The 26,025-nt window shown below is 41.1% G+C and overlaps 1 protein-coding gene across 1 annotated transcript in view; it reads left to right on the plus strand.

Moving 5' to 3' along the window:
* SEMA5A (semaphorin 5A) overlaps positions 1-26,025 on the plus strand; it is a 246,985-nt gene that overhangs the window by 146,322 nt on the left and 74,638 nt on the right. The window contains exons 7-9 of the mRNA XM_008151651.3: positions 4,540-4,825; positions 7,655-7,790; positions 13,458-13,662. Of these exons, the coding sequence (XP_008149873.2) occupies positions 4,540-4,825; positions 7,655-7,790; positions 13,458-13,662 (627 nt within the window). The remainder of the gene's footprint in view (positions 1-4,539; positions 4,826-7,654; positions 7,791-13,457; positions 13,663-26,025) is intronic.

Genomic DNA, 26,025 nt, shown 5'->3' on the forward strand with positions numbered 1-26,025 from the left:
ACATTGGCCAACTTGCCTTTGGCAAGCATATCACAAGATGGCCTTTGTTTGCAAAAGAATTTACAATAGATTTTGATTCCAGTAAGAATTCTATAGAGTTGGGAAACTGGAATTCCTTTTTGTCTTTAATATCCATTCTCATCAATGTAGACAAATAGGTCTCTATCAAGAGCCTACCAGAGACCTGGTCAGTCCTGTCAATGAACCATTGGACCTGGTGCACCTCCAGGCTGATGCTGTGGGCATTGGAATGGAAAGAATATAGAATAAAAGGGTGGATTTGAATATTCAGCATCTGGTGGTTTTACTTGGTCAAAATCTTCTCAACAATGTTGATGCTTTGGTTTTTCCCACGTTCACTTATATTGTGGATCTTCTGTCAGTATTCACTTCTGCTTGGTTACCCTTATGTAAGTAAAGGTGTGAAGTCAGAGTTCTTGTATCATGAAACATGATTCGTATGAGAACATGATATATTTAGCAGAATACTGTAATCCATCACTCGATATATTTTACAAACACGAGATTAACAGCTTTGTGCATATATTTATAATAAGCTGATGTACACTCATGTTTGTTTTTATTTTGAATTAGCAGCACACCTCCTATGCCTTTGTAGTTCTAATAATAGTAATGAATAAAGGACCCCTCTGATCTGTCATTCATGCACTGACATTCCTTGTAGGTAATCACTCAGTGCCTGATGTATGACTTGTTTAGTTCACTCAGGAGTGACAGAGACTGGTTGGTGGTGAATTGCATTTAACCAGAGACAGAGCTTGAATAATGCAAGAGAAACAATGTGCATCTTATTATCCTGCCTGATGAGACACAAACGTCCCCTACCTCCAGATTTATATCTGTAACTGCAAGAGACACTTGGCTGCCTGTTCAACAATTATTCCTGCTTTTTTGCTGTCTTTGGAAAAGCAACAGGATGTGGGCTGAGTTTCAAAAGATTCTGCTTTCCAAGACATGGAGCTGCCTGCCTTTGCGGCAGGTCACTCTGCCAGCGAGCCGCCGGCCTCCGGAAGGACCACTGCAGGGTGGCAGGGTGTATGTCCACGTGCAGTTCAGCCCCCAAGAGGACCTGTGATGTGCGGTGAACTAAAGAACAGCATACACTGCACACCAAACACGCTCTCCCCCTGTTTTCTCAGCAGGAGATCGTGTTTGAGCATGTCTATGTAAAATGTACTTTGTCACCTTGTTATAAAATTGGTTCAGGGTGGTTTGGAAAGAGATGAGGGATTGATTCTCTGTGGAAAGAGGAAGCTGTGGGCCAGTCTGCTTCACATGACTGTATCCTCCTGACATGAGAATCCTGACTGAGATGGTATAGTGGAGTGGACATGGAGCATTACATGGACGCCCCGATAGTCACCCATGGGCACCCTGGGCTATGGCGGGCGCCATGTGGGAAGCCATCTCTGGGGTTGGGGCGATCACTTCCCAACAAGATTCTTATTTATAAGCTCTTGCTTGGATTGTTGGCGTCTTCTTCCTGCCTTTTCTTCTTTCTGTGTTGTTCCCCATGTTTCTAATAGCTGCCGAGTCAGGTTTCCTCTGGACATTTATCGTCCCGTCTAGTTGGTTGTGAAACCCTCCTCTTCTTAATCCCAAGTCAGCCTGCTCCACACTTAGGTTTCTAAAGCATTGTTCAGCATTCCAAATCCTCTTCTTGAATATTGTTCACACCATGAGTTGTTCTTGTGCAGCCCATTATGCTTTTCAGTACAGGGTAAAGATAAGTGTAGAGGCTGTGAGGTCAGGCTCTCTGGATTCAGGACATCACCTCTGCCCTGCCCCCCATTGCTGTTTGTATGAACTTGGACAGATTATTAAACCTCTGGGCTTTAGTGTCTTCATCTATGAAACGGGAAGAATGGCCCAGCATTTACCTCTATGATCCCTGTGAGTTTAATGAATGGGGGCTCTGAGCTCAGAGCCTGGCAGGGCAGCAGCAGCACACCACAGATATTGTTAAATCTTAGACCTGACCTTGAGCTGGAAGAAACCATGACCAGTCCCTTTATCTTTGTAGCTTTTTACTTTCCTACATACCAGAGATATTTACTATGTAGTTTTCATGCTACTTGTCCCCAAGTTAGTAGCAGAAGACGGTGGTTGGGAGAGTGTATGATATAGCTTGTGGACTCTGCCTCCTGCCTCATCCACATGTCCTGGCTACTATCATCCTGAGCTAGACATATCTGGTCTTGGACCATCTCTCTTTGCTTTCTCTTTTTTAGATAAGGTTTGTTGTTGATATTGAAGATGATGATGGCTTTTTTGTTTGTGTTTTGTGCAATGATCAAATTGTAGCCTGCTTATAGGAGCCTGGGTGCAGACCTCTTCTGAAATGACTTAGCCTATTTCCTTTATGAGACAAATATAATTTGTACTTGTTCTGTATTTTGGCTTTGGGGATCTGCTTCAGAGGTACTTCTCTTTTGGAGACTCATAGTAAACACAGTTTCAAAATTTCCCCCAACATTTTGCTTTATGTGCCTACAAACACCAGTCAGAGGTATGCAGCCTCCTGTTTTGTGAGCCTCTCTTCAGGATATAAAGGCATGTTGTAACAGTAAATATATATATTTTAAATATCCACATTTAAAGCAACAGTTACCTAATAGTATTTTTGGAGGTATATATGTTAAAATCATTTCTTATAGAATTCTCTTTATATTACTTGCTATTCTTAAATGACTTAAGAAAAACATAATGGACTGAAGAGAAAAGCACATTACATACACATTTTGGAATATTTGCTACATTTTTAGAATGTAAAATTGAATTAAATTTAAACATTTTGTGAGATCAGAGAATGTATGCTTTGATTGAAAACTAGCTTCAGTCTTTCTGGAGAGCCTAGTGGAGTGCTCAGTGCTTCCTTCATGCCAGCCTCTGAATCAGTGCCTACATTTTAGATCTGAGGTGAGCCTGCTGTGTGTCTTACTCTTAACATTAATGGGTCATATTGTAGCCAAACATATTTGTAGTTGTACTGCTGATAACATATCTATTGGTGCACTCTGACAAAGTACAAGGCCAATTGAATTGTCCCCCAAAACTAATTGTCCCTGAAATGTGTTCTTGTGGATAGTAGTTGTGTGTAACTTTCCATTAATTTTGAACACCAGAAGTTATTGCTATACTAGAGGCCTGGTGCACGAAATTAATGCACAGGTAGGGTCCCTAGGACTGGCTGGCAATCAGGGCCGAGATCGGGGCCTTCAAGCTGCCCGCTGGGGTGTTCCTTCCCAGGCTGCTGGCTGCTGGCAGGGGCCTTCCTTCATTCTTCGCCGCCCTCTGGTGGTCAGTGCACGTCATAGCAAGCGATCAGACTCCTGGTCTCTGGGTCCAACCCCTAAGGGGACAGTTTGCATGTTAGGCTTTTATGTATATAAAGATTATTCTAATTGCATCATAATATTCAAACACTTGATGATTGAATGAAAAATTCTTAGCAAGAGGGAAAATAATAAGAATCAAACCGGTTTATTAGAGGTTTTTAAGATGATTATTAGGGCATTTCTGTGTCTGAGAGGGTATCATCTGCATTATTGATAGGCTTAAACACAAGCTATAAAGACACTCTTTCAATGTTTTATGTAAAATTTAGTGGATACTCTATATACTTCCTAAAGATTTTGTCATACTTCTGTCATTTCAAAATCCCTATTTTTAAGCTAATTATGAGACCAAAAAGGTGCAGCCAATGACTCTGTCTCAGTGCATTGCATTTCTCTAAATGGATGCTCCAACAACTCAGAAAAAGAAAACAAGGGTTAATCCTCACAGTTGTGTGGTTACCATAGTGATGGGAATTGCTAAAGCTAATTCAGGACATAACCTTATAGTCTTAGTTTTTGCTTCGGTTTTCAAAGGTGAAAAACATTTTTAAAGTTCTTATTAAAAGTATACAAATTATGTCTGGCATACCTGTGTATATTAGTAAAAATCAAGAATTTTGTTGTCTTATTATACAAACATGACATTAGACACCTACACAGGGTAGGGCAAAATTTGGTTTACAGTTGTTTATATGGAAAGTAATAAAATAATAATACAAGAATAAACTCTGTGTTTTGTGTATTCACAACTGTAAACATACTTTTGCCTCACCCTGTATTCTGAATCACATTTCATCTTTTTAACCTTATTTCCTCTCTCTTTCTGAAGATTATGTAAGATTGCATACTTTTGTATTATCTGCAAATACAGGAATAGGTAGGTTATTTCTTTAAAGTATACTGCCCATTTTTTACGGTATTAATGTCATGGTCACTTGACCCTGCATTAATTCAGGAAGCTCACCTGTGGAATTATTAACGGTCATTTCTTATCATGTAGAATCTGTGCACAGAGTTCCACCCAGTAGCACAGATCAGTAAGATGCTCATAGGGCCCCCATTCATTCTATAAGATGTCTACACATAACCAAGGCTCCTGGGAAGAGATAATGAGCAAGCAAGACCTAAAGAAATAGCATATCAATGTTGAGACTTTTCTTCTTTCCTATTTTTTTTCCAGAACCAAACTTCGTGTCATCTTATGCCATCGGGAATTTCACCTACTTCTTTTTCCGAGAAAACGCTGTGGAGCATGACTGTGGGAAGACCGTGTTCTCCAGAGCTGCCCGGGTCTGCAAGAACGACGTGGGGGGGCGGTTCCTGCTGGAGGACACCTGGACCACCTTCATGAAGGCCCGCCTGAACTGCTCCCGCCCCGGGGAGGTGCCCTTCTACTACAATGAGCTGCAGGGCACCTTCTTCCTGCCCGAGCTGGATTTGATCTACGGCATCTTTACCACCAACGTGTACGTAACTGGAAATAATTGCTTTCCCTGCTCTTCTACTCATGCTGAATGAGTCTATTGTTCTTTGACCTTTGTGGTTGAAACATGGCTTTAAAAAGAAATTTTTCTTATTTTACTGGGATAACAGCCAAACTTTTTTTTTTTTTTTTTTTTTTTTTTTAGTATGAATTAAATGTTGTGATAAGATCTGTGACTTCTGAGACTGGTATTAGGGAAATACAGCTAATCCAAAGGTTTTGCTCTATCCTTATTGTAATAGTAGCATCAAATTGTTCTGCTGTAAATGTGTCCTTCCCGACTTGCCAGTGTGTTCTTAGTACTTTCTGAAGTGCTGGTATGTATGAGATGTGTGTGTATGTTTTTCTATCTGTATGTTATGTATTTGTCATAATGAAAGCACTGTTGTCTGGCAAATCTAACTCTTGACTAAACCGCTGCTCATATAGGAAATGCACATTCTTCCTTTCCCAGAGTTGATTTGAAGCCACTGCTCTAGAAGATGGCTGTCCTAGGCATTTCTAAAATGATGGTTATGCTTTTAAAATACTTTTGAAAAAATAGCATTTCTTTTTCTTTTGTGGGGAAGATACTCTTAGCTTCAGAACTGACACTGTTTGGACTAGATGAAGTGTATCACGTTTCTGATCTTTCAATTCGCTCTATTCTGCTGGACTGGAGCACAACCCCATTCTCAGCTGATGTGCTGTGATAAGACTCAACAAGTTCACACCCAAGCCCAGGAATCACAGATCACACTGCCACTGGCCTCCACCCTTCTCACTGTTGGCAGTGAGCAGGAGGATTCCACAGCCTGGGTTCTGTTTGGATCACCTTTGAAATTTTATACTGTTAACCTAGCAGTTTGTACAATAGCCCAATATTTATATCCAACATAAACGTCCTGAATCAGGATGGGTTGAAAAAGTGCTGATAAATGGGGTGGTATGACCAGCCACCTGGGTTTGTCTGGAATTGTCCTGATTTTGGAGTTGGGGAGAGTCCTGTATCCTGGAAAACCTCTCAGTTCTCGGTGATCTGGGATAGTCCAGCCTCCTATGACATCTCTTGGGTCTCTAAGTCTTCATACTTTTTCATCTCTTCTGCCCATGAATCTGCATCTTACTTTTCTGTTGATCTTTCCCTTCTGATCTTTCCACTGCTGAGCTGAAGTGTTAGCATCCACTTGATAAAAGCATTGACTCCATGAAGTGACTTCATTCTGACATGAAGTGAGAAAAATAAGACTACAATAGATGGCTCCCTACTCAACGCCACCCCACTGTGACCATCTTTATTGTAAATCTGGCTTTCAACCCCAGAGCTTATTTTCCTCCTCTGATAAGTTTCCTTTAAAAAAATAAATTTATAGTTTCTGAAGTTGATTTGCTTTCCAAAACCTTTTTAAAGAAATATTTTAGGCTGCACAAGATGAATGTTCAGCTGTTAGCTGACATCAGTTTTATACACAATGGGAACTTGGCTTTGTTAGCTGTTCATTCCCCTGGCTCTGGGCTCAAATGAACAATTTAAAAAGTTAGATATGTACTGTGCCTAGGCCATTCCAAGATGGTAAGTGGTCAATTTGGTACTCACAAAAATAAGTTTCAGACTATCATTTGTTTTGTGTTATAAACACCCATCATGTTGGAAATCAGCCAATTTATAGCTTCTATATTGGCTGAGGCAGAATTTCTAGATCTTTCCTTTCTCTATTGAATATTTATTCTCACTGGGTCTTGGGAACAACTTTCCAATATATCATCTATAATCCCACGGCGTATCCCACTTGTTCTCCATCTTATGTCTCAGCCTTCATTGTACCCTCATTCATTTAGCTGGGTGCCTTTGTACAGGTGTATCAGCCTAACTGCCCAGTACTTCTTATCAGTGACTGACCCTTACCTTAGGACAATTAAGTGACTTGGAATTGGTAAAGGCTCTCAAATGGTGTCTGGTAACTAGGCTGTGTATGTCAAACAAACCAAGTGTAAGGAAGGCAGATATTTCTGTTTTGGAGTTCCTCTGAAATTTCCTTTGATTCAGAAAAAAATAATTGATAAATTGACTTATATTGGCTAAGACTCTTAACAAGAAAATTTAAAACCAAAGCTGAGCTCAAATGCAGATTTATTTAGCCAAAAACTATTTTGCTGTTTCCTCACTAGTAGAAGGTCATGAATTTCTGAGGGCCAGCAGGTATGTGTCTCTGCAGAGCTTGGAGTCTAAGTTACGGCTTCAAGATGTCAGTGCATTCTCAAATTTTTCTCTCTCGCCCTTTTTAAATTATTAACAAATACATGAAGGGTGTCTGTCAGGAACTTTCTGCAAAATGCTTTTAGTTGATTCTTTTTTGCAAGGTTTACAAATAAACACAAGTATCTGGGGGTTAAAAAAGAAGCAGCAGCTAAAGTCACCAGATGACCAGGGGGAAGGGGCCAGGCTTGATGCTGGGAGGCGCCTCCACTGGCGGAGAATATAGTCCTTTTCCTCCAGAATTTAAAAGGCATAACATAGAGCTCTTCAAAATCCTTGTCACTTGGTTGTGGCTGAGTGAATTAATCCCACCCGGCAGGATTACAAGTGCCATAACTGCTAAATAGCCCTGTTTATGTGCTGAAGTGTTCATTCTTCCACAAAGAAATCACAGGGTGTACCATTCATGGGCCCCTCTTCATCCTGGGGTGGGGGTGGGGGGGGGGGTGTAAGAGGCTGGGACCTTGAGATTCTCTAGAAGGTGCTTCCCCTGGGCAGTGACCTAGCATCTTCGGGAAGACAGTGGTTTCTGCGGGACTTTCTGACCTTCCTCTTCTTGCTCTTCCTCGGTCCCAGGAACAGCATTGCTGCATCGGCCGTGTGTGTCTTCAACCTGAGCGCCATCTCGCAGGCCTTTAACGGGCCTTTCAAGTACCAGGAGAACTCACGCTCCGCCTGGCTGCCGTATCCCAACCCCAACCCCAATTTCCAGGTAATTTCAGGGGGCATTGGGGTACTCAATCAGTCATCACCCTTAAAAGCAAGCTGAAACCTTGTAGAGATGGTTGGGACTATTTAAACCCCTGATGGAGCACAGGCATCTGTGAGCTCCCCTGGCCCCCCCTGGACAGTCCAACCCTGGGCTCCGCTCATGTGAATGGACTGAGCCTTTTGTCAATATGAGGAGCCTGGACCAAAAAGGGGCTTTTGTGGGCTGTGATGCCTCAGGCTGGACTGGAAAAGGGCATCATAATGCAGCAGTTGGGAGACCAAGCCCCAATTAGTGCTAATGATGGTGGACCCTGCCCCGAAGCTCTGATCCCTAATGAATGATGCTCCTATGAATGGGCTCCAGGGCACAGCCATGGATATGCACAAACAGAATTGGAGCTCTAATTGCTGAATGTGGTGAGATTTCCTTTTTGGGTAAATGGGATGGCATGGGGCAGCTGCAGGGAAAGGAGAGCAGATGGAGGCCATTCATTCATAAATCTTAAAATTACAGGGCGTTCAACCAATAAGAGGCTCTGCCATACCATTCAGTGCAGCCTCCCAATGTGTAGAGGAAGCTGAGACCCAAAGAAATTAAGATTTACTCTTGTTTGGTTAGCCAGCAGGTATCTGAGTATACCACGGACTAGATGGCTTGACCAAAAGAAGGTTTTTTCCCACAGTTTGGAGGCTGGAAGACTGTGATCAAGGTTCTGGCTAATTCTGTTTCTGGGGAGAGCTGTCTCCCTAGCCTGTAGATGGCCACCTTCTCGCTGTGTCCTCCTGTGGTCTTTCCTCCGTGCACCTTGAGAGATGCTGAACCTATGAGATCAGGCCCACACTTATGACATTATGAACCTTAATTACCTCCTTAGAGGCTCCATCTCCAATGACAGGCACTCCGAGGTTAGGGCTTCAACATAAGAATATGGGGGAGACGTAGACATTTAGATCATAGTAGTAGGCTTCCCTTGAGGGCTTCTCTTAGGACAAAAACAGTCATAGGATCCTCCTCCCCCCCATGGGTGTGTGTTTAGTACCTTGCTGCATCATGTTACATGCTGGCAGCAATGCTCTCACCCTTAGCAACATCTCCAGGGTGACAGTCCTGCCAAGGACACTGGGGTTAGTGATTGAGCTGGGGTCCCAGCTCAGGTCCTTCGATGCCAAGCCCAAACCTTTGCCCACTAAAGGACCATTAATTATCCTAATTAATCAGTTCCATATCCAGGCCTCTAAATTCTGGTTGGTTTATCATCCCAACGCATACAACCTTTGCCTTTGAGAAAACTGGGGGTATGGAAACGTGCAATTGTTTTACACCTTACTTTGAATTTGGCAAAGATTGTTCAATTTTAATTTCTTTGAAAAAGTTGTTTTTTGTTTTTGTTTTTACATTTTTTAAAAAGAAAGGGATTGAGAATAAAAAGGTTGGTTATACATCCTCTTCACCATTTTTTTTGCTTTACTTGGACAATTTACTTTGCATCTTCCATATCATAGTTTCATTAATAAAATGAGGAAAGAGTGTTACAACTGTGTAGGCATACATATTTTAACAGTAAATTTTTATAATATCAATTAATGTGCATTGCTTACTGCATAATTTATATGATGAAGATGACTCTTAGGAACCATTTATTGGGTGCCTTCTCGGTGTCACATGTTGCAAATGCTTTATAAACTTTGTCTTATTTTCTCATCTCAGCAACTCGGTAAGGTGGGCATCTGTATCCACACTTTACACATCAGGTAATTGAGGGATCAGATTTACATTATTTATCCTAGGCTTGCTAACGAGAAAGTTCAGTGCTGGATAGAAAAAGTCCTATTTTGGGTTCTATGAGCTAACAAGGGGAACCGAACCTGCAGTAGTCACTTTTCCTGATGACATACATGGTTTATATAATTATTAACTCAACACTGACTCTTGGCTTCTTGGTTGAGTCTCTGTATGTAAATCACACCCATGTCCAGATGAAATGTAACTGTTTAAGAAGGCCCTTTGTAAAATCCAGAGGTGAAATAAACCATTCCTTTTAGAAGAGACCATTGCAAAATCCTGAAGGTTAAAATGTTTAACAAAGATGCTCACTATATTTAGAATGTACTTTTATTTCCTGATGCTAGTATTGCAAAAGTCTTTCCAAAGAACAGAACTTAATAAACTCTGTGAAGCCTTCCCGCCTCCAGGCAGGGGGTAACTTTTAGCTCCTTTATCTGGATATATCTGTAGCCCACGGAAAGTCTGCTCCCTGCCTGAGGCCACGGGCATGCGGTTTTATAAAGCCAGTGCCACTCTGAAGGGTTTACATTTATGAGATGGGAGTAGGTCCAATCTGCAGTTTAATAAATGAAACTGTGGACACGTGGCTTGCACTTCAGGCAGGAAGCTCGCTCAGCTGAGTTTTTCTTCTTTGGGTGGAATTTATGATTTGTGGGAAACTAAAGTTAACAGATTATGGTGGTTCTTCGTATAGCTCCTAAGACAGGTATGTTCCAAGTGTTTTCTTTTGGTTTACCTTGTTTGAAGCCATGCTAGCTTAGGCTTTCTTTCTGACATTTCTGGGACTCTCTATGCTGGCATAAAGTGGAATAGGTTTTGAACTAAGGCTCCCTCTACTAGTCATGTATAAAGGGCTTTATGTTTGCAATAACCAACAGTGAGAAGTGGTTAGCTTTTTTATTTATGTTTTTATTCTTGTTTGCCTACCAACATTTGGAATTTTATGCGGTACTTACATACTAGAAGTAGCTATTAATTAGAGAAGCAGAGACATGTTTCGAGTTCAGGAAGAAGTATGGGTTAGGAGAACAGTGCGTAATCCTTCAAGATTTAATTCAGATGTCTTTCAATTGAAAAGGATAAAGAAGCAACAACTATTTATTTACCAGTTGCACCAGAAACCACTGTAGGTGGTGCTGCAAAATCCTGCCCTGTGTGAGGCTGCAGTCCCCAGTCATCCAGACCCACTTCCTTACAGAGAACATCATCCAGACCCAGCGGTACCCAGCTGTGGTATACAGACTGGACTTTTCTGGGCAGTTTTGATTAGCAGCTATCAGAAATGATGGATCCGAAATGGACAGTACACCTGCCATGGTGGCCAAGCAGATGAGGATTGAAAGTTCCAGCCCTCTAATCACAGGGTTGTTTCCTTTGGCAATCAGCCCACATCCTTAGATGCTATCCAAAAATCACCTCATTAACATACCAAAGAGGCCTTTATCCCTCTCATCACTTAGGAAATTCCTAGGGTTTTAGGAGCTCTGTGCCAGAAACAGGAAGAAGACCAAATGTATTATTCTTTTTTCCCCCCACAAATATATTTTATTGATTTTTTACAGAGAGGAAGGGAGAAGGATAGAGTTAGAAACATCGATGAGAAAGAAACATCGATCAGCTGCCTCCTGCACACCCCCTACAGGGGATGTGCCCACAACCAAGGTACATGCCCTTGACCGGAATCGAACCTGGGACCCTTCAGTCCACAGGCCAACTCTCTATCCACTGAGCCAAACCAGTTAGGGCCCAAATGTATTATTCTTATTAGAAATTACAGTATCACAAGGCGATGAGTCCGGGAGTAACAACAAGGGGTGGTTGGTGATCCTGCTACACAGTGCCAGCCCAGACACCTCCAGGTCTCCCAGATCTCCTGATTCCTCATGAGCAGTGAGAGCTCCTCAAATTCATTGTCCAGATTTTTATGATACCAATCTTTAGAAAACACTGTACATACAAAACAAAACTTGCGTGCAAAACCTCAACCAACAGGCAGGTAGCTAACAACCACCTGTACCTTAAGTACTGCCATTGATTTAAGGAAGAGTAAACACTAAAGTCACTCTCAGGACTAGAGCTCCCCTGGATAGACTTCTGACCACATCAGGTAGAGCTGTCTTTCATTTTGCAACACATTAATTAACAGGTAATGACCCTGTCCTTCAAGTGTTACGACTACATGTGATGTTTAGGTGAAATCTCCTAGCACAGTCCCCCTGGCTGAAAAGCAACTGATAGCGTATTCGCCCATTGATTCCTTCCTTCCTTTATTTATTCATTCATTTCCCTCTGGCCAATGCAGCTCAACGGACCATAGAATTGCTGTTCTGCTACAAGACAAATGCATTGACCAGTTACTGTGCCAGGCATACCGTCTCCTGCCTTGGCATTTACAAGCACTTACAATTAATTTACAAATGCTCTCCACTGGTTATCTCAGTCGGTCTCACAGAACCTGTAAAGTGAGCACAGTGTTTTCCTAGCGACTTTATAGGCAGATGCAGAGGCTGGGAAGCAATGTATCACCTGAGACCACATGGCTCCATGGCTCCGGCTGGGTGGCCAAGCTGAGCCCTTCACCTGATCGCATGTGGTCCTGTTGTCTGGCATGTGAGGTGCGCCTGCAAGGATGTACCTTTAAATGAAACGTTGGACCGGACTCAAAATCTATTTCATTCCAAGATTCTCTAATTCTACAATCAGCCTATTGTTTTATGGCATGTAGGACATTTTTATCAGGAGCGACATAAATATCTGTTTTTTAAAAAGCAATTTCCATCTTACCTGTTATTAAACCAGGTATTAGAAATGGCATGTTATAAAAGGTAGTTTCAGATGGTATGGACAGGGAAGTTTATTTTTATCAAACCAATTTATATGAAGTTCTGGCAAGGATCAGCCTTTATTGGAACTAGGATTTAAAGTTTATGAAAGGCATGAGAAAGGTTGGTGGTAATTTTCTAATTCTGTGCTCTGTTCCAGGAAAGTTTTGCTTTCTTTTCTATTGCTTTTTCATCTCATCCTTGCTAAAGAACATCCTACGTAATACCTGCCAGCCTCTGCAAAACCCAGCTCTGAATTTAATTCTCAGCAATTTCTAGGCCGCCCCCCCCCCTGCCCCCAACACACCCATATATTCTAGATACATCATTATATATTTTCTCCATCTGAAAACCTCTTTCCTTACTTCCTTCTTCTTTCCCTTCTTTCACATTTTTCTCTCTCCCCACCACCCTCCCTCCTTACCTTTTTAAAGAAAATCTCTTTATTCCCTCGCTTTTTGTAAATTTGCCATGTTATTTCTCATCTTACTAGACTCTAAACAAATTTTTTGTTTCAAAAAGCTTGCAAGATGAGTGCAAAGCAGTGAAGCCAGCACAGTGTTCTTGTTGCCCAGGAGAAAGATATTAAAATGGCCTAATTCAATCTCCGTGGAATCCATATCTTGCTTATGGACCCACTGCTCCAATAAGAAAACTAATAAATCTGTGTGCCGTATTTGATTGCTGCATTTTCAATTTGGGTACCTGATTGTCAGACAGATATAAGAGCGTGCATTTAGTCAGACAGCTCCCATGTGACTCAGCCGGCAATGTAGAGTTCTTATGCATACGCTGCTCAAATTAAAGTTAGCAATGACTTCCACTTTGTTTATTCTTTTTAACTTCTTTTCATCCATTTATGATGAAATGGAGAGATTCCTCAAATATAAATTCAAATCTAAAATGAGAGAGACACTAGGGTGGGGACTTCGGGGACAGTGGAGAAGCCAGCACGTTTGCACAGTTCAGTTATTCAGTGTCCGAGTCAGTCTCAGCTGGGTGGCCAGGATCCCTGGGTTCCAGGTGGCTGGGTCCAGCAACGGCCTGTCGTCCCTTGCAGTGTGGCACGGTGGACCAGGGAATGTACGTGAGCCTGACAGAGAGGAACCTGCAGGATGCTCAGAAGTTCATCCTGATGCATGAGGTGGTGCAGCCCGTGACTGCAGTGCCGTCCTTCATGGAGGACAACAGCCGCTTTTCCCACATAGCCGTTGACCTGGTTCAGGGCAGGGATGCCCTCATCCACACCATCTACTTGGCCACAGGTAAGTGCTCTCCCTTTTCTTCCTCCCTCATCCTCTGTGCTTCCTTTGAGAAATCTTAATTTCTCTCTCTCTCTCTCTCTCTCTCTCTCTCTCTTCTCTCTCTCTTTTTTTTTTTACTACATTAGTCATGTAAAAATGTTAGTAGGAGAAACAGTGTCTGATTTCTTAACTATTGTTCTTTAGCTTAAAAGAAGCCTTCTTGGGGCAAGTGTGATTGGGGTAACTTAAGATGATGGAATTTTTTAGAGGACATTACTGAGTGAAATATTATCCTAGAAGCTTCCATCTTCATGGGGACAGCCAATAGGAAGTCCACTACTAAGGAAATGTGAGAGAGGTGATGACAAGTTTAGGCAGTGGGTGTGGATACAGCGATGTGGTAGAGAGAGCTAGGGAGGCTCCGGTAGTAGCCATTGGGGGTTGGCTTTTCCCAGGAGGTGACATTTAAACTGAGAGCTGACTGAGGAGGAGGAGCTGGCCTTGCAGGTGGCCAGATGCAGGAGTGGTCAGCTGTGGGCAGGGATGTGGCCAGCAGATCACCAGAGGAGGCCACTGGTGCCTCTGAGGTCATTCTGAGGGGGGGTTGGGGAGGAAAGGGAAGGAGCATGGAGGAAGTTAGATGGAAGCAGCTGTTCTGACTGAGGCTTCCAGAGCTGTTCAGTGAAGGCTGGTAGAGGATTGATCTGGTAGCCTGAGATTTTAAGACTTTGTTGTTTTAAGAGAAGATGTAGAGTTACCACCCCATGACAGTGTCTGCCTTGTTCACTAGAGTGTATAAAGGAACCATACCTCTTTTTCTGCCATTTTCATCCTTATTTGCTCTCCAGATGCTTGGCACATGCTGGATTGTAGAATTAATGAACTGAACATTTCCAAAAGTTTTCCTAGTTTTTCTTCACAAATGTTCTCATTGATGCCACAGAGAAGAGTTTGGAACTCCAGGAGGCTGTTGAGTTCTTCATCAATACCTGGATGGGGAGTGGCAAATGGGAGATGGGCTGGTTCTGAGCAGCCCTGGGCAAGTGAGTGCAGAGCAGCCTGAGGCCTCCACCTGAGAATTCTGACCTTTTTCACAACCAAGGCCATAAAAAGGTGATGTTTGCTTCTGCTGTGAGCTTCCAGTGATTTCCAGCGACACTCTTCTTCTACTTTAATTGTGACCATCTTTTAGTTCAATCTGCCATAGCAAAATACCATAGACTGGGTGGCTTAAACAACGGAAATGTGTTTCTCACAGTTCTGAAGGCTGGACGTCCAAGATCTTCCTGGTAAGATCCCTCTTCCTGGTTTATAGAAGGCCATCTTCTTGCTGTGCCCTCACATGGTAGAGACAGAGATCATCTCTCTCTCTCGTCTCTTCTTATAAGGGCACTAATTCTATTCATGAGGGCTCCACCCTCCTGACCTAATTATCTCCTTAAAGCCCCACTTCCAAATAACATTGCTTTGAAGACTAGGGATTCAACATGAATTTGGGGAAGACATACAAATTTAGTCTATGGCAATGAGCAACTTGCTCTACCACTATTTAAACATGCTCACAGGAATGAAATACATATAGTATGTTTGAACAGACTCTAAATCAAATCAAAATAGATCAACTTAGATAAATTTTCGATCTGATATGAAATTATAGTCAACACCCATGGCTTTTTGAACAGTACAGCCTTCAAGAAACTTGCTTGCCCAAGTCTGTTTGGAATGATCTCTCCCTACCACACTATAGCCAGGGAATTAGTTCAGGTTGCCGTAGGTCCAGCTATTCCAGGTTTTCAAATCCTGTCTCCAGGTTTTCAGTTGTGATTCTGTAGCCATACACTATATGCCATTCAGCAAATATGTCTTACAGAGTTACTTTTCTGTTCTATAGACCTTATTTTTGGCTGTTTTATTCTACTGCCTATTTACAAATTGAATCATGGCATATTCATGAAGATGTTGCTGACTCAAGTTATAGGTTGTGATATGGGGGAAGATTCCACACATTGAATATTTCTGCAGTTTGCATGTCTCACTAGTCAGGGTATTTGTTAAACTCAAGGGGAAGAGGAGTTTGCAGTGGGTGAAGGTCCCTTTCATCAGGGGAACAACCATGGATTCATGGGTCCTAAAGAGAGTCCTACTCCAAACCATATGTAGGGACTCAGGGCAGACACACAAAGACATCTCCTGGCGACCAGATACACAGAATGCTCTTAAATTTGTTTAATCTAGCTTGGTAATTCTACCTTTAGGACCTCTATGAATTACAAATGTCATGTCTCAACCGAGGTCTGGATCTTCTCATTTATCCTTGATCGCAGTGATTACTACATTTAGAAGGAGATTTCTTCTTTAGCAAGTTTTAATTCATAATAAAATTTGGTTTTAAAAGATATAATTTTAATGATTCAGCATATAAATTTCTTTTTTATTTCCAAAGTATGGATATATAAATATGAACTATTTAAAAGAATATCTGAAAATTTCCATCTGTTTTAACTAAACCTGTTAAGAGCTGCACAACTCCTCACAGTAGTAGGGATCGCAAAGATGAGAGATTCTGATTTTTAAAATTCAAAAGGCTGATGTTTACATGTCTTTCTATTGAAATCTTGCCCCAGTAAACTTAAGTCAAGGCACACCAGATCTAGCACATCCTGGAATAATGTCATTTGGTTCAACTTTGTTTCATTATAATGTTAATGAGACACAAAAAAAATTGCTTCTCCCCAAGTATGCATGGGTTTTCTCCAGATGCAATGGTTCCACATCCTAAAGATGTAGGCATGAGGCGAACTGGCTTTTCTCAGCTGTCCCAGTCTGACTGAGTGTGGATGTATATGAGCGGCCCTGTGATGGGAGGATGTCCTGTCCAGGGTGGGTCTCTCCTGCACCCTGAGCTACCGGAAGAAGCTTCAGCCACAGATGTCCCTGAACTACAATCAGAAGATTAGAAAAGAATTATCTCACTTGTTTTTATTAATCTTTTTGAAATGTATATATAGCTCACATTTATTTCAATGTTTGGGTCTCTATTTAGAAGTTTAGTGATGTTGTTGTGACCAGAAATATGCCATAGGAACTTACTCTTGTTTATATCCATTACCCTAGGGTTTCTTTATATAGTTTCATTTAAAGTCCCAGTTTCCAAGAACCTATCCTGGACTTTGAGGATGACTGTATAATCATTTTCTTTGATATTTAAGCTGATCTTGAGCTCACATGGCTGGGGGTCCTTAAAGCCCAATTGCACATGCTGGACCTTATCCAGGAATTGACAAATGCTTAGCTGATAAACCATGAGCATGACATTTACAACAGTGAACATTGAGCTAGAGTACTCCTTAACTTGATAATAAAATCAGTTTATTATCTAGGTTTGGGAACCCAGGTTTGGCTATAAGTTTATTTTCTCCCATCTTGATTTTACATGAATAAATACAAATTGGAGAAAACCTGTCCATGGCCATCTGAAAGTTGAGTTATTGTATTTGTCAGTATTATCTAAATGTCAACATGCAGTAGACCTCTGCTAGTAGCGCTGTTCCTGGTGCTTCCCGCAGCTCCAACAGGTTTCCCTGCTGGCCTCCACCCCACCTCGTCTCACAGCCTTTCCCAGGCACGTTCTGGGTCTGTTATCTTGCTACTTCCATCTCTCTCCGGTGGGACATCCAGCCAGGGTTAAGCACATTGTCTGGGCCATTATCCATGCTGATATTTTTATGTTATTTCTTTGAAGGTCTTCTCAGATCCAGAGGCAAAATGGCAAATGCTAACTCCTTTAGAATATTTATGACTGGAGTTCTCTAAGTGACTGAATCTTCTATCCACATAGCTGCTCGGTTTCTCTCCACAAAGACAAAATCTCAGTGGTGTTGACTATGCATGTGTCTGGGCATCGCCTTGCTTACTTTGCAGAGCACCGCTCTATGCTATTCCTTTGCTGGCTCTTCTGCCTGCCTCTCCCGTGGTCCTGTTGCTCTGGCTCTGCCCATTGCTAAGCTTGTGCTAATTCTGTGTTGCCTCTTTAGAAATACCACTAGGCTTAAGGGCTACTCCTAGGATGAAATATATTACTTCTATTTTCACTTTGCCTCGATTCCGGTGTGTCTATAATTAAACGTGTATCTTTTTTTGCACCATCTTGATGCTTCCCCAATATTCTCTCTCAATCTTGTTCAGGCACCGCATCTTGTAGATCTGAGCCTTCTGTCCCCTGGGCTAACCACTTACTTTATTTTTCTATAACTATTTATCCCCTTACTCCAAACCCTTATTATTTCTAGAGTGCTCTTTTAAACCACTGTTTGTTCAACTTGAGAATGAGAATGGAGGGCATGTAGTATTACTGGCTCCGAGCCCAACCTCAAGGAGATACTGGTTCAGTGCAGAGAGTTGCTGGTTCTAAAAGGCTCCCAGGTGAACCTCACACTGGGCATTTCTGGACTGTATTCAGGTAGTGCTGTTCTACATGAAATAATGCTATTCTTGACCTAGAATCTCTCTCTAGTGGATGCACCTTACTGCTCTCTGGGGTTAGATGCTGACATCATTGGGATGCAGATACCAAATCTGCTATTGGGCATGCGCCTAACAGACATGTTTACTCTTTATTTCAGTTGTTGCAAGTATGAATTGCTAACGAGTTGGCAAAAGAGCTGTGACATGATTTAAAAGCAAATGCTTTAAGATTCAGCTAGCTAATACAGAATGATTAAAATATATCAAGTTAAATAAAATGTCATATATTATCTGTAATAGAAACTGGTGGTCTGGGCAGGAACAGGCAAAGGTTCCAGGAATGATTTCCCTGAAATAAAGGAAGAAGTGAGTCTGCAAATTTAAAGCACACCACGTTTGAACAATATTGATTCAGAATAAATGAGCACTAGATGTACCCAGGTTAAGTTTTTAAATTCCAAGGGTAAAGAGAATTATTCAGGAGGCAAGGGATTATTTAGGCATTCAGGAGAAAAAAATACCACCAAATGGAAAGTAGTTAGATGGTCCTTGAATACTATCCAGCTGCATAAATCTGTGAAACATGGTCTAAAATATAATGAGAAAAATAATGTGAATTAAGAGTGTTATACTCAACAAGGAATAAAGAGAACAGGCAGATATTCCTCACAATGAAAACCTCAGGCAGTAGAATTCCAGGGATCTCTTTTACAAACACAAAAAAGGATTTATGACTGGCTAGATTCAGCCAAACAAAGGGAGAAGCTTTGAGAAAGAAGGGGCGGGAGGAAGTGGAGTACTCATTACCAGATTTCATGTAAAGCAATATATGTATGTGAATTGGGGGAAAAGGACATGTGACTCAAGAGTTTTATTATAGACTAATCTTTCCCTACAAAAAATAAAGGCATATGGGAAATTTAGGAAAAAGCAGTTGTGATTCAAACTTGAAAAACAGAAACATTTTATTTCTAGCCAAAGAAGAAAATCAGAACCAATATCTCAGAAAAAAAAAGTCATGGAAAGAGGATGGGTGGGGAGCTGATAATTCATTTTCATTTCAGATAAAGAAACATTAAGTGCCCTAGCCAGGTTTGGCTTTAGTGGATTGAGTGTTGGCCCATGGACTAAAGGGTCCCAGGTTTGATTCCGGTCAAGGGCACATGCCTGGGTTGTGGGCTCCATCCCTAGTAGGGGGCATGCAGGAGGCAGCCAATCAATGATTCTCTCTCATCATTGATGTTTCTATCTCTCTCTCCCTCTCCTTTCCTCTCTGAAATCAATAAAATATATTTTAAAAGAAAGGAACATTAAGGTGTCTATAGAACATGATGGTAGGTAGGGGCTGGGAGAGTTGGTGGAGCACAGTAGGTTCAGACATATGGAGAAGATCTCTGAATTGAACATGGCTTAAGCACCTCCTCAGACTTTATTGGCCTTATGTTATCTTGGACCCTCAGCCATTTTCTCTGTTTCATCTGCCACCGTGGCTGATAGATTCCTCAGCAGGACTGTGAGGTTGTTCCAACTGATGCTAACTAACTAGCTGGTGGTCAGTCCCCTCATGCCACTTCTGAACTTGGGTAAGAAAGCATCCCACTGGTGTGGATCTGACTTCTCAAGCAGATGCTAAAGGGCCTGGGAGATGCAACCAGAAGTACAGGGGGATGCATTCCCTGTAAGGTGAGCTTCAACCAATGAGAGGCAGAGTCTGGAAAGAAACTGACTAATATGTTTGCTTTCCCTTTTCCTCCCAATGGCCTGTTCAAGGCAGCTTTCACGTAACCAAGCAAATGTCCATTTGTGCCTCAGCATAAAGGAGTGGCCCCATGGGAACACCTCACATGGCATCACTTCCCATCTTTCCTCCGCACTTTCTTCCTCACTCATATAACTCTGAGATTGTACCCTGAAATATGCATTAGCTCAATCCTTGCCGCCTTCATCCCTCATCCCCGCTTTCTAGGCCATCACAGTAAGGGAGAATTGACTCAAGCCTGCAGAGTGGCATGGCTACAGAGCATGGCTGGGGCAGATGATATATACTCTCTAGTCCATGTGGAGAAACACAGATTTTAATCAAGTAAAATAATAAAACTGAAAAATTTGTAAATCATGTAAGTAACATAACACAGCAAATGTTTTTAAAGATTACTATCCATTATTCCTGGAGAATGAATTGGAGGGTAGCACAAGGGTAGAAACAGGAAAAATTGGGGTAAAACTTCTTTTTACAGCATCAGTGTGATTTTGCTGCTAGATTCACCAATTATAAAAATAAATAGACATTGTAGTGACATGTCAGTCTGGTCAAGGCTATTTCAGTCATAAATGAAGTCCAGGAGGAGATGTGTGTGGCCAGCATGGCTGGCACCCAGGCAGTGGTGTAGAATAAGACATGCTTGCTCAAGTAGGTGATACTACCTCCAGGAGGCAAAAATTAGTTCTTGAGGGACAAACCGTCTTATTTTTGTGAATGGAAATAGATATACAGGCACCTCACAGACAAATATACAATCCCTAGTATTAAAATTCCATGAGTAGTAGGATAGTTCCAGGGGAAAAAAAAGTCAAGTGTCTCTTTGCCATAGTGATAATGAAAAAAAAACTTTGAGAAATGCTGTCCTTGGGCATTTTCATGGAGAGAAGCTGTCAGGTGCAGTAAGTTTTGTGGAGTATGTAGGGTGAGGGAATGGGTAAGATCAACAATGACTCCTGATCGTTTTTGTTTTGGGCAGGTGAGTAATACTGAGAAGGGAGAGAGTGAAGTTCTGTGTCCAATTCCCAGAAGAGGATTTGGCTGTGAACACAACAGACAGACACTCTGCCCTCAAGAAGCGTATATTTAAAGAAAGATAAAACAAACAACAGAAGATGCTACATTAAATGTTAGCTTGGGAAAAATAAAGCAGGAAGGGGGAATGGGGTAGGTGAGGGTTTCTGTGTTAAGAAGTAATTTCTGAGATCTGTTGTCTTTACATTTTCAAGAGGTGTAAGGTAGAGACTTGAATTCATGTTCAAGGACTTGAGTTTTTTGGAATGACCCACCTTGAGCATTTTCAGTAGAGCGTAGACCTTATGGACTTGCCTTTTATAAAGTTTACAATTATTAATGGGAATCTCACTGAGAAGGAAGTCTGATGGAGCAAGAGAAGGGGTCCCCAAGTAGGTGAGGTTTTGAGGGTCACAAGGGGTCAGAGAAGAGAAAGAAGGTGCCTCATCGATGTAGATGGGAGCCCAAACTCATGCCTGTTGTCTTCCACTTAGTTTTGTGGCTCTGTCCTACCCTCCCATTCTTCTCTTCCAACTATATTTTTAATACACAACACAACATTCTTACTAGTTTCTACTAATCATTATTAAAATCTAGGTACCATTAATACTTCCAAAATGATCATGTAGAAAAAACAAATAGACAATCTCCTATGTAGTCTAGAACTTGCTTTTGTCATAGTAACAAATGGCAACTGGCTCCACAAAAAGTGAAATCCCACTCTTGACTTTATCTCTGTGTGCAGTTTCTTCCAGTAGCTAATTCTCCTCAGGCCTTTCAGCCCCCTTTCTGAAGAGAGGGAGATTCTGCTGAGGGACGACAGACCTCAACATTCCCTTGCACTAAGTACATAAGACTTGGGAAACACTATGGAGGTCCTTTTGGGCACCAAAACTACAGTAATACATTTCCTATTGCCATTACTAACAATTATCTCCCTCAGTATTCATAATCAATTTGCAACTGCCTAAGTGTTCCAAGCAAGCATTACATTGTGAAAATACTATATGGAAAGATTGTTTATGGCACTCCAAATTCTGTCCTCCATGGAAATTGGAAATCCAAACTAATTTGGATGTATTTTGTATGTGCCTATTTATATAAGGTGTTCCCATAGGCTGCTAGGAAACATTATGTAGTTTTAATGCTTACTTGATAACATTTAATGAATGTTGAGTTTAATGATAGCTTAATTTTCAGTGAATAATGACAATGTAGGAAAATCTGATGTTATGGATTAAATTGTGTCCCCTCTCCCCAAAAGATAGGTTGAAGTCCTAATATGCCAGTATTTCAGAAAGTGATGTTACTTACAAATACGGTCCTTGCAGATGTAAGGTTAAGATTAACTTATACTGGAGTAGGCTGGGTCCTTAATCCAATATGACTAGTGTTTGTTTGTTTGTTGTTTTTTTAAATATATTTTTATTGATTTCAGAGAGAAAGGGACAGGGAGAGAGAGATAGAAACATCAATGATGAGAGAGAATCACTGTTTACCTGCCTTCCACAAGTCCCACACTGGGGATGAGCCTGAAACCTAGGCATGTGCCCTGACCGGAACTGAGCCATGACTTTCTGGTTCATAGGCCAATGCTCAACCACTTCCTGGTTCATGAGCCATGCTGGTCAGTAGCTGGAAGAGACAAAAAAGTGCCACCCAGAATCTCATGGGAGCATGGCCTTGCCACCTTTTCAGACTGCTGGCCTCCAGAACTGTGAGATAAGACATTTGCTCCTCTGAGCCATCCAGAATGTGGGATTCTACTCTAGCGGCCCAGTGCCACTAATAGCCGGGTATGCTTTTGCTCTGTGCTTCTGGTCTTGCAGCCAAATTTAAAGTGTAGCCTGGCTTTCTGCTGTTCCCCTGACATTTCTCAGTGTCCTGAACTCAATAAGCAAATCTAGTTCTTTAGTATTAGTTTATGTCAGGCCCAATTAGAATGAAAATTCTACTGTTAAAAACAACTTAATATATGCCAAAACACTTAAAATGGCATAAACACAGCTAATTATTTTGTTTTACTAAATATAGGAATATGAATTCTTGCATTTTAATGTGTTTTGTTTTTAACTATGTTTTCCAAATAATTTTAATAGCTAATTCCTAGTTCCCCAACCACAAAATAATATTATGAAGTTATATGCTATGAATCAGTAAATACACCAATTTACTCTAAATGTGATGCAATGTTTTTTCTTTTTCTTTCTTTCTTTTTTTTTTTTGGTTCTCTATGGAGTAGCTGATTTTATGGTTTTTTTGGTCTCTCTCTCCATCTTGTTTTGTTTTAGAACCATATACATCTTTCCACTTTTTTGTGTTTCACTTGATCATTGTTAATTGAAAGTTGTCCCAGGTATTAAAGCAGTGTGGTCTCTGGACAAAAGAAATACAAACTATTTTCCTTAGCTTATGTTTTCATATAAAGCTTGCCTGATGCAGGTTTTTTGGTATAATTGCTTTAGGTACCATGGCATTTATTGGAGTTTAAGCACAATAGCCTCCTTTTCTGGACCCACTGTCCTGCTTATATAAAAACCTAGTTAGTTTATTGTTGCTGTGTGAAATTATGTATCTCATAACTCCAAAGAAATGTTACTACTGTCCACAGAGTGCCCCAGGTTTCCTTGTTTTGTGAAGTCTGAACTTTCACTTCTGCAGAGGGATATTCAAAACGCTTTCTACATGAAAACCTGAGGCAAGCCTGATGGAGAACACTCTTATTGGAGGACATAATTGAGGCTCATGCTTAATAAGTTTTAGCAGATATTTTTATCATGGACAATTCAGTTATGAGAAAACCTACTTGTCTGATAAGTAAATTATGAATCTACAAGTGTTATAATAATATAATTTTACTTGTAGATCTCTGGGTCTCCATCTCATTCATTTCATTGGCAGTGGCAAATATATTAAGTACATTTTGAAATTTTTATTAATACTTGTCAATTACTCCTTTTCACATAAAATACTCATGTCTTAAAGGAGATTTTATGCAAATGTATTTTACTCTAGGGGTCACTGTAATAAGATCAGTTGTATTGAATATAATTGAAAGTGTTTCCTGTGCTCAATACAGTCTGATGATTATTTTTATGCAGAAAATCAAGAGAGAATATGCTCCCAGGGTTTAAACTTGAGTAGTAAAATCCTGTGTGTTTTTCTACCTTTTCCATGATGATCATGTAATCAACGAAGTATTAAAAGAAAATGACTTTGAAAGAAATAAATCCAAGTCCTGTCGCTATAAGACTACCAATTGCATTAGCAATGTATGCGGCAGCCTACAAGTTTCAGTTTACCTGATTTACCCTTATGTAAACTCAAATTTGTTGTGAGATCCTTGGGGTATTGATGGATACCAGAGCTGGTAGTCAAATTATACCCAGAAATGTAATAAATCCCAAATGCTGGATGGTTAGGTGGGACATGCTACCCTCTGTGTTCTCCCCCAGGGGACGCTGCCTCGTTGACCCCCAGGCACTCCAGGACCCCTGGGGAGCATTCAGGATCCCCAAAGGAAAGACTGTCTACTACCCAGGGTTGACATGGACCTCTGTGATGAGGCTTTATGATTTTTTGGGAGGACAATGCAAGGAACAGACATTAACTAGTAGAATACAGCATGCCTCCACATTGCTGGTGGGCATTAGGATAATATGTGAAATTGCTGTCCACTGGCCCACCACAGGCATTCTCTAAGCTGTTAAATCAGAAAAAAAAATTCTCCCTACTACCATAAAACCTGGAATAATTTGATTCTGTTACGATGTGTTCACAAATTGAATCTTGGCAGTAGGAAAACTAGGTTCCTCTCAGGTGACCAGAATGCTGTCTTCTCATCCCGTGAAAGGCAGGCTGTCCTCAGAGTAAATCTTTCTGTTGGCTTCATATAACATATAGGACATGGTAACAAGGGCTTTGCAAAGGTGTCAGGAGAGTGGGCCACAGTGGAACCATATCTCATCATAGTAACAAGATTACTTATAGGATTGTTTATGCCTTGGTTTTGAACGTCTACATTTTTAATTCTTCATCTAAGCACATTGCACTCTCCTTGATAACCTGTATACATGACCCTTGCCTGGCAATAATGACCAGTCATTACTAAGCAGATTTGGCCCTTGACCTGTAGGTAATTGAATTCTAAAGCAAGCAACCATGCTCACCAGGACTAAGGAAGAATAATTGCAAGTGTCCCCTGCGTGACGGAATAGCATCAACAATTTTATTCTGTGTGGACTTTCTTCCAGAAGTTGTTACACAGCAGAGTGACTGGAAGAAAAAACACTCCATCATTTCTTTGCAAATAAGCCTTCGAAGAGGAGATGTTGGTAGAGAAATCCCCTATTGTCCAAGGAAGAGATTTGACAGACCTGCAAGAGCACTAAGGTGTAGGGAGTGAGACATGCTTATCAATACCGTAGTTCCCATTTGGAACCCATTAGAAGAAATGGGTTCTCCCCAAATCATCCTGGTGAATTAACACAGTGCGTTTCCTTCCACTAGGATGCCTGCAGCCAACGGTGATTTGGGTCAACAGCTGGTGGTGGTGCAATTATTCACAGTGCACGATGTGAGGAAATAGTATTTGTCATTTGCAGCGGTGTAGAGGTGTCAGCATCAGAATTTCTTTTCATTTCCTTCTTTTAAAAAAATAGCATAATCCCAAAGTGAGGTTAGAAAGCTGTCTATTCGTTGGTTTATAATATTATCCTCTCACTTTCCTGTTTGAAGCAGATATGGCCAAGTTGATGTTTCTTAAATGGGGTATTTTATGGTCTTTAAATAGAATTGTCTTTGCTGCAGGGGTTCTTACCAAGGAGCCACACAATTCTCACATTGTTAAAAATGGGATGATGTTTCAAGCTAATGTTCTTACGGGCAAATGCTCTTTCTATCTGATCCTATCTTATTTATCCATTGGATAAATAAGAATTTCTTAAGAGGAGAAGAGGATGTGACTTTTGCTAATGAGATTTTTTATCAAGAATCAGGGCAGCCTGAATTTAACCAACCCCTGAAGTCATGAATACCTGAAATTATAATTATGTAGGCAGTTATTCTTCTAGACCAAAGAAAAATCAATATGAAGAAAAAAAGTTCCTTCTTTTGTTTTGCATTGTCTGACCATTGTAAATGCTAAA

Source organism: Eptesicus fuscus, chromosome 4 (genome assembly GCF_027574615.1).
Source record: "Eptesicus fuscus isolate TK198812 chromosome 4, DD_ASM_mEF_20220401, whole genome shotgun sequence".
NCBI lineage: Eukaryota > Metazoa > Chordata > Mammalia > Chiroptera > Vespertilionidae > Eptesicus > Eptesicus fuscus.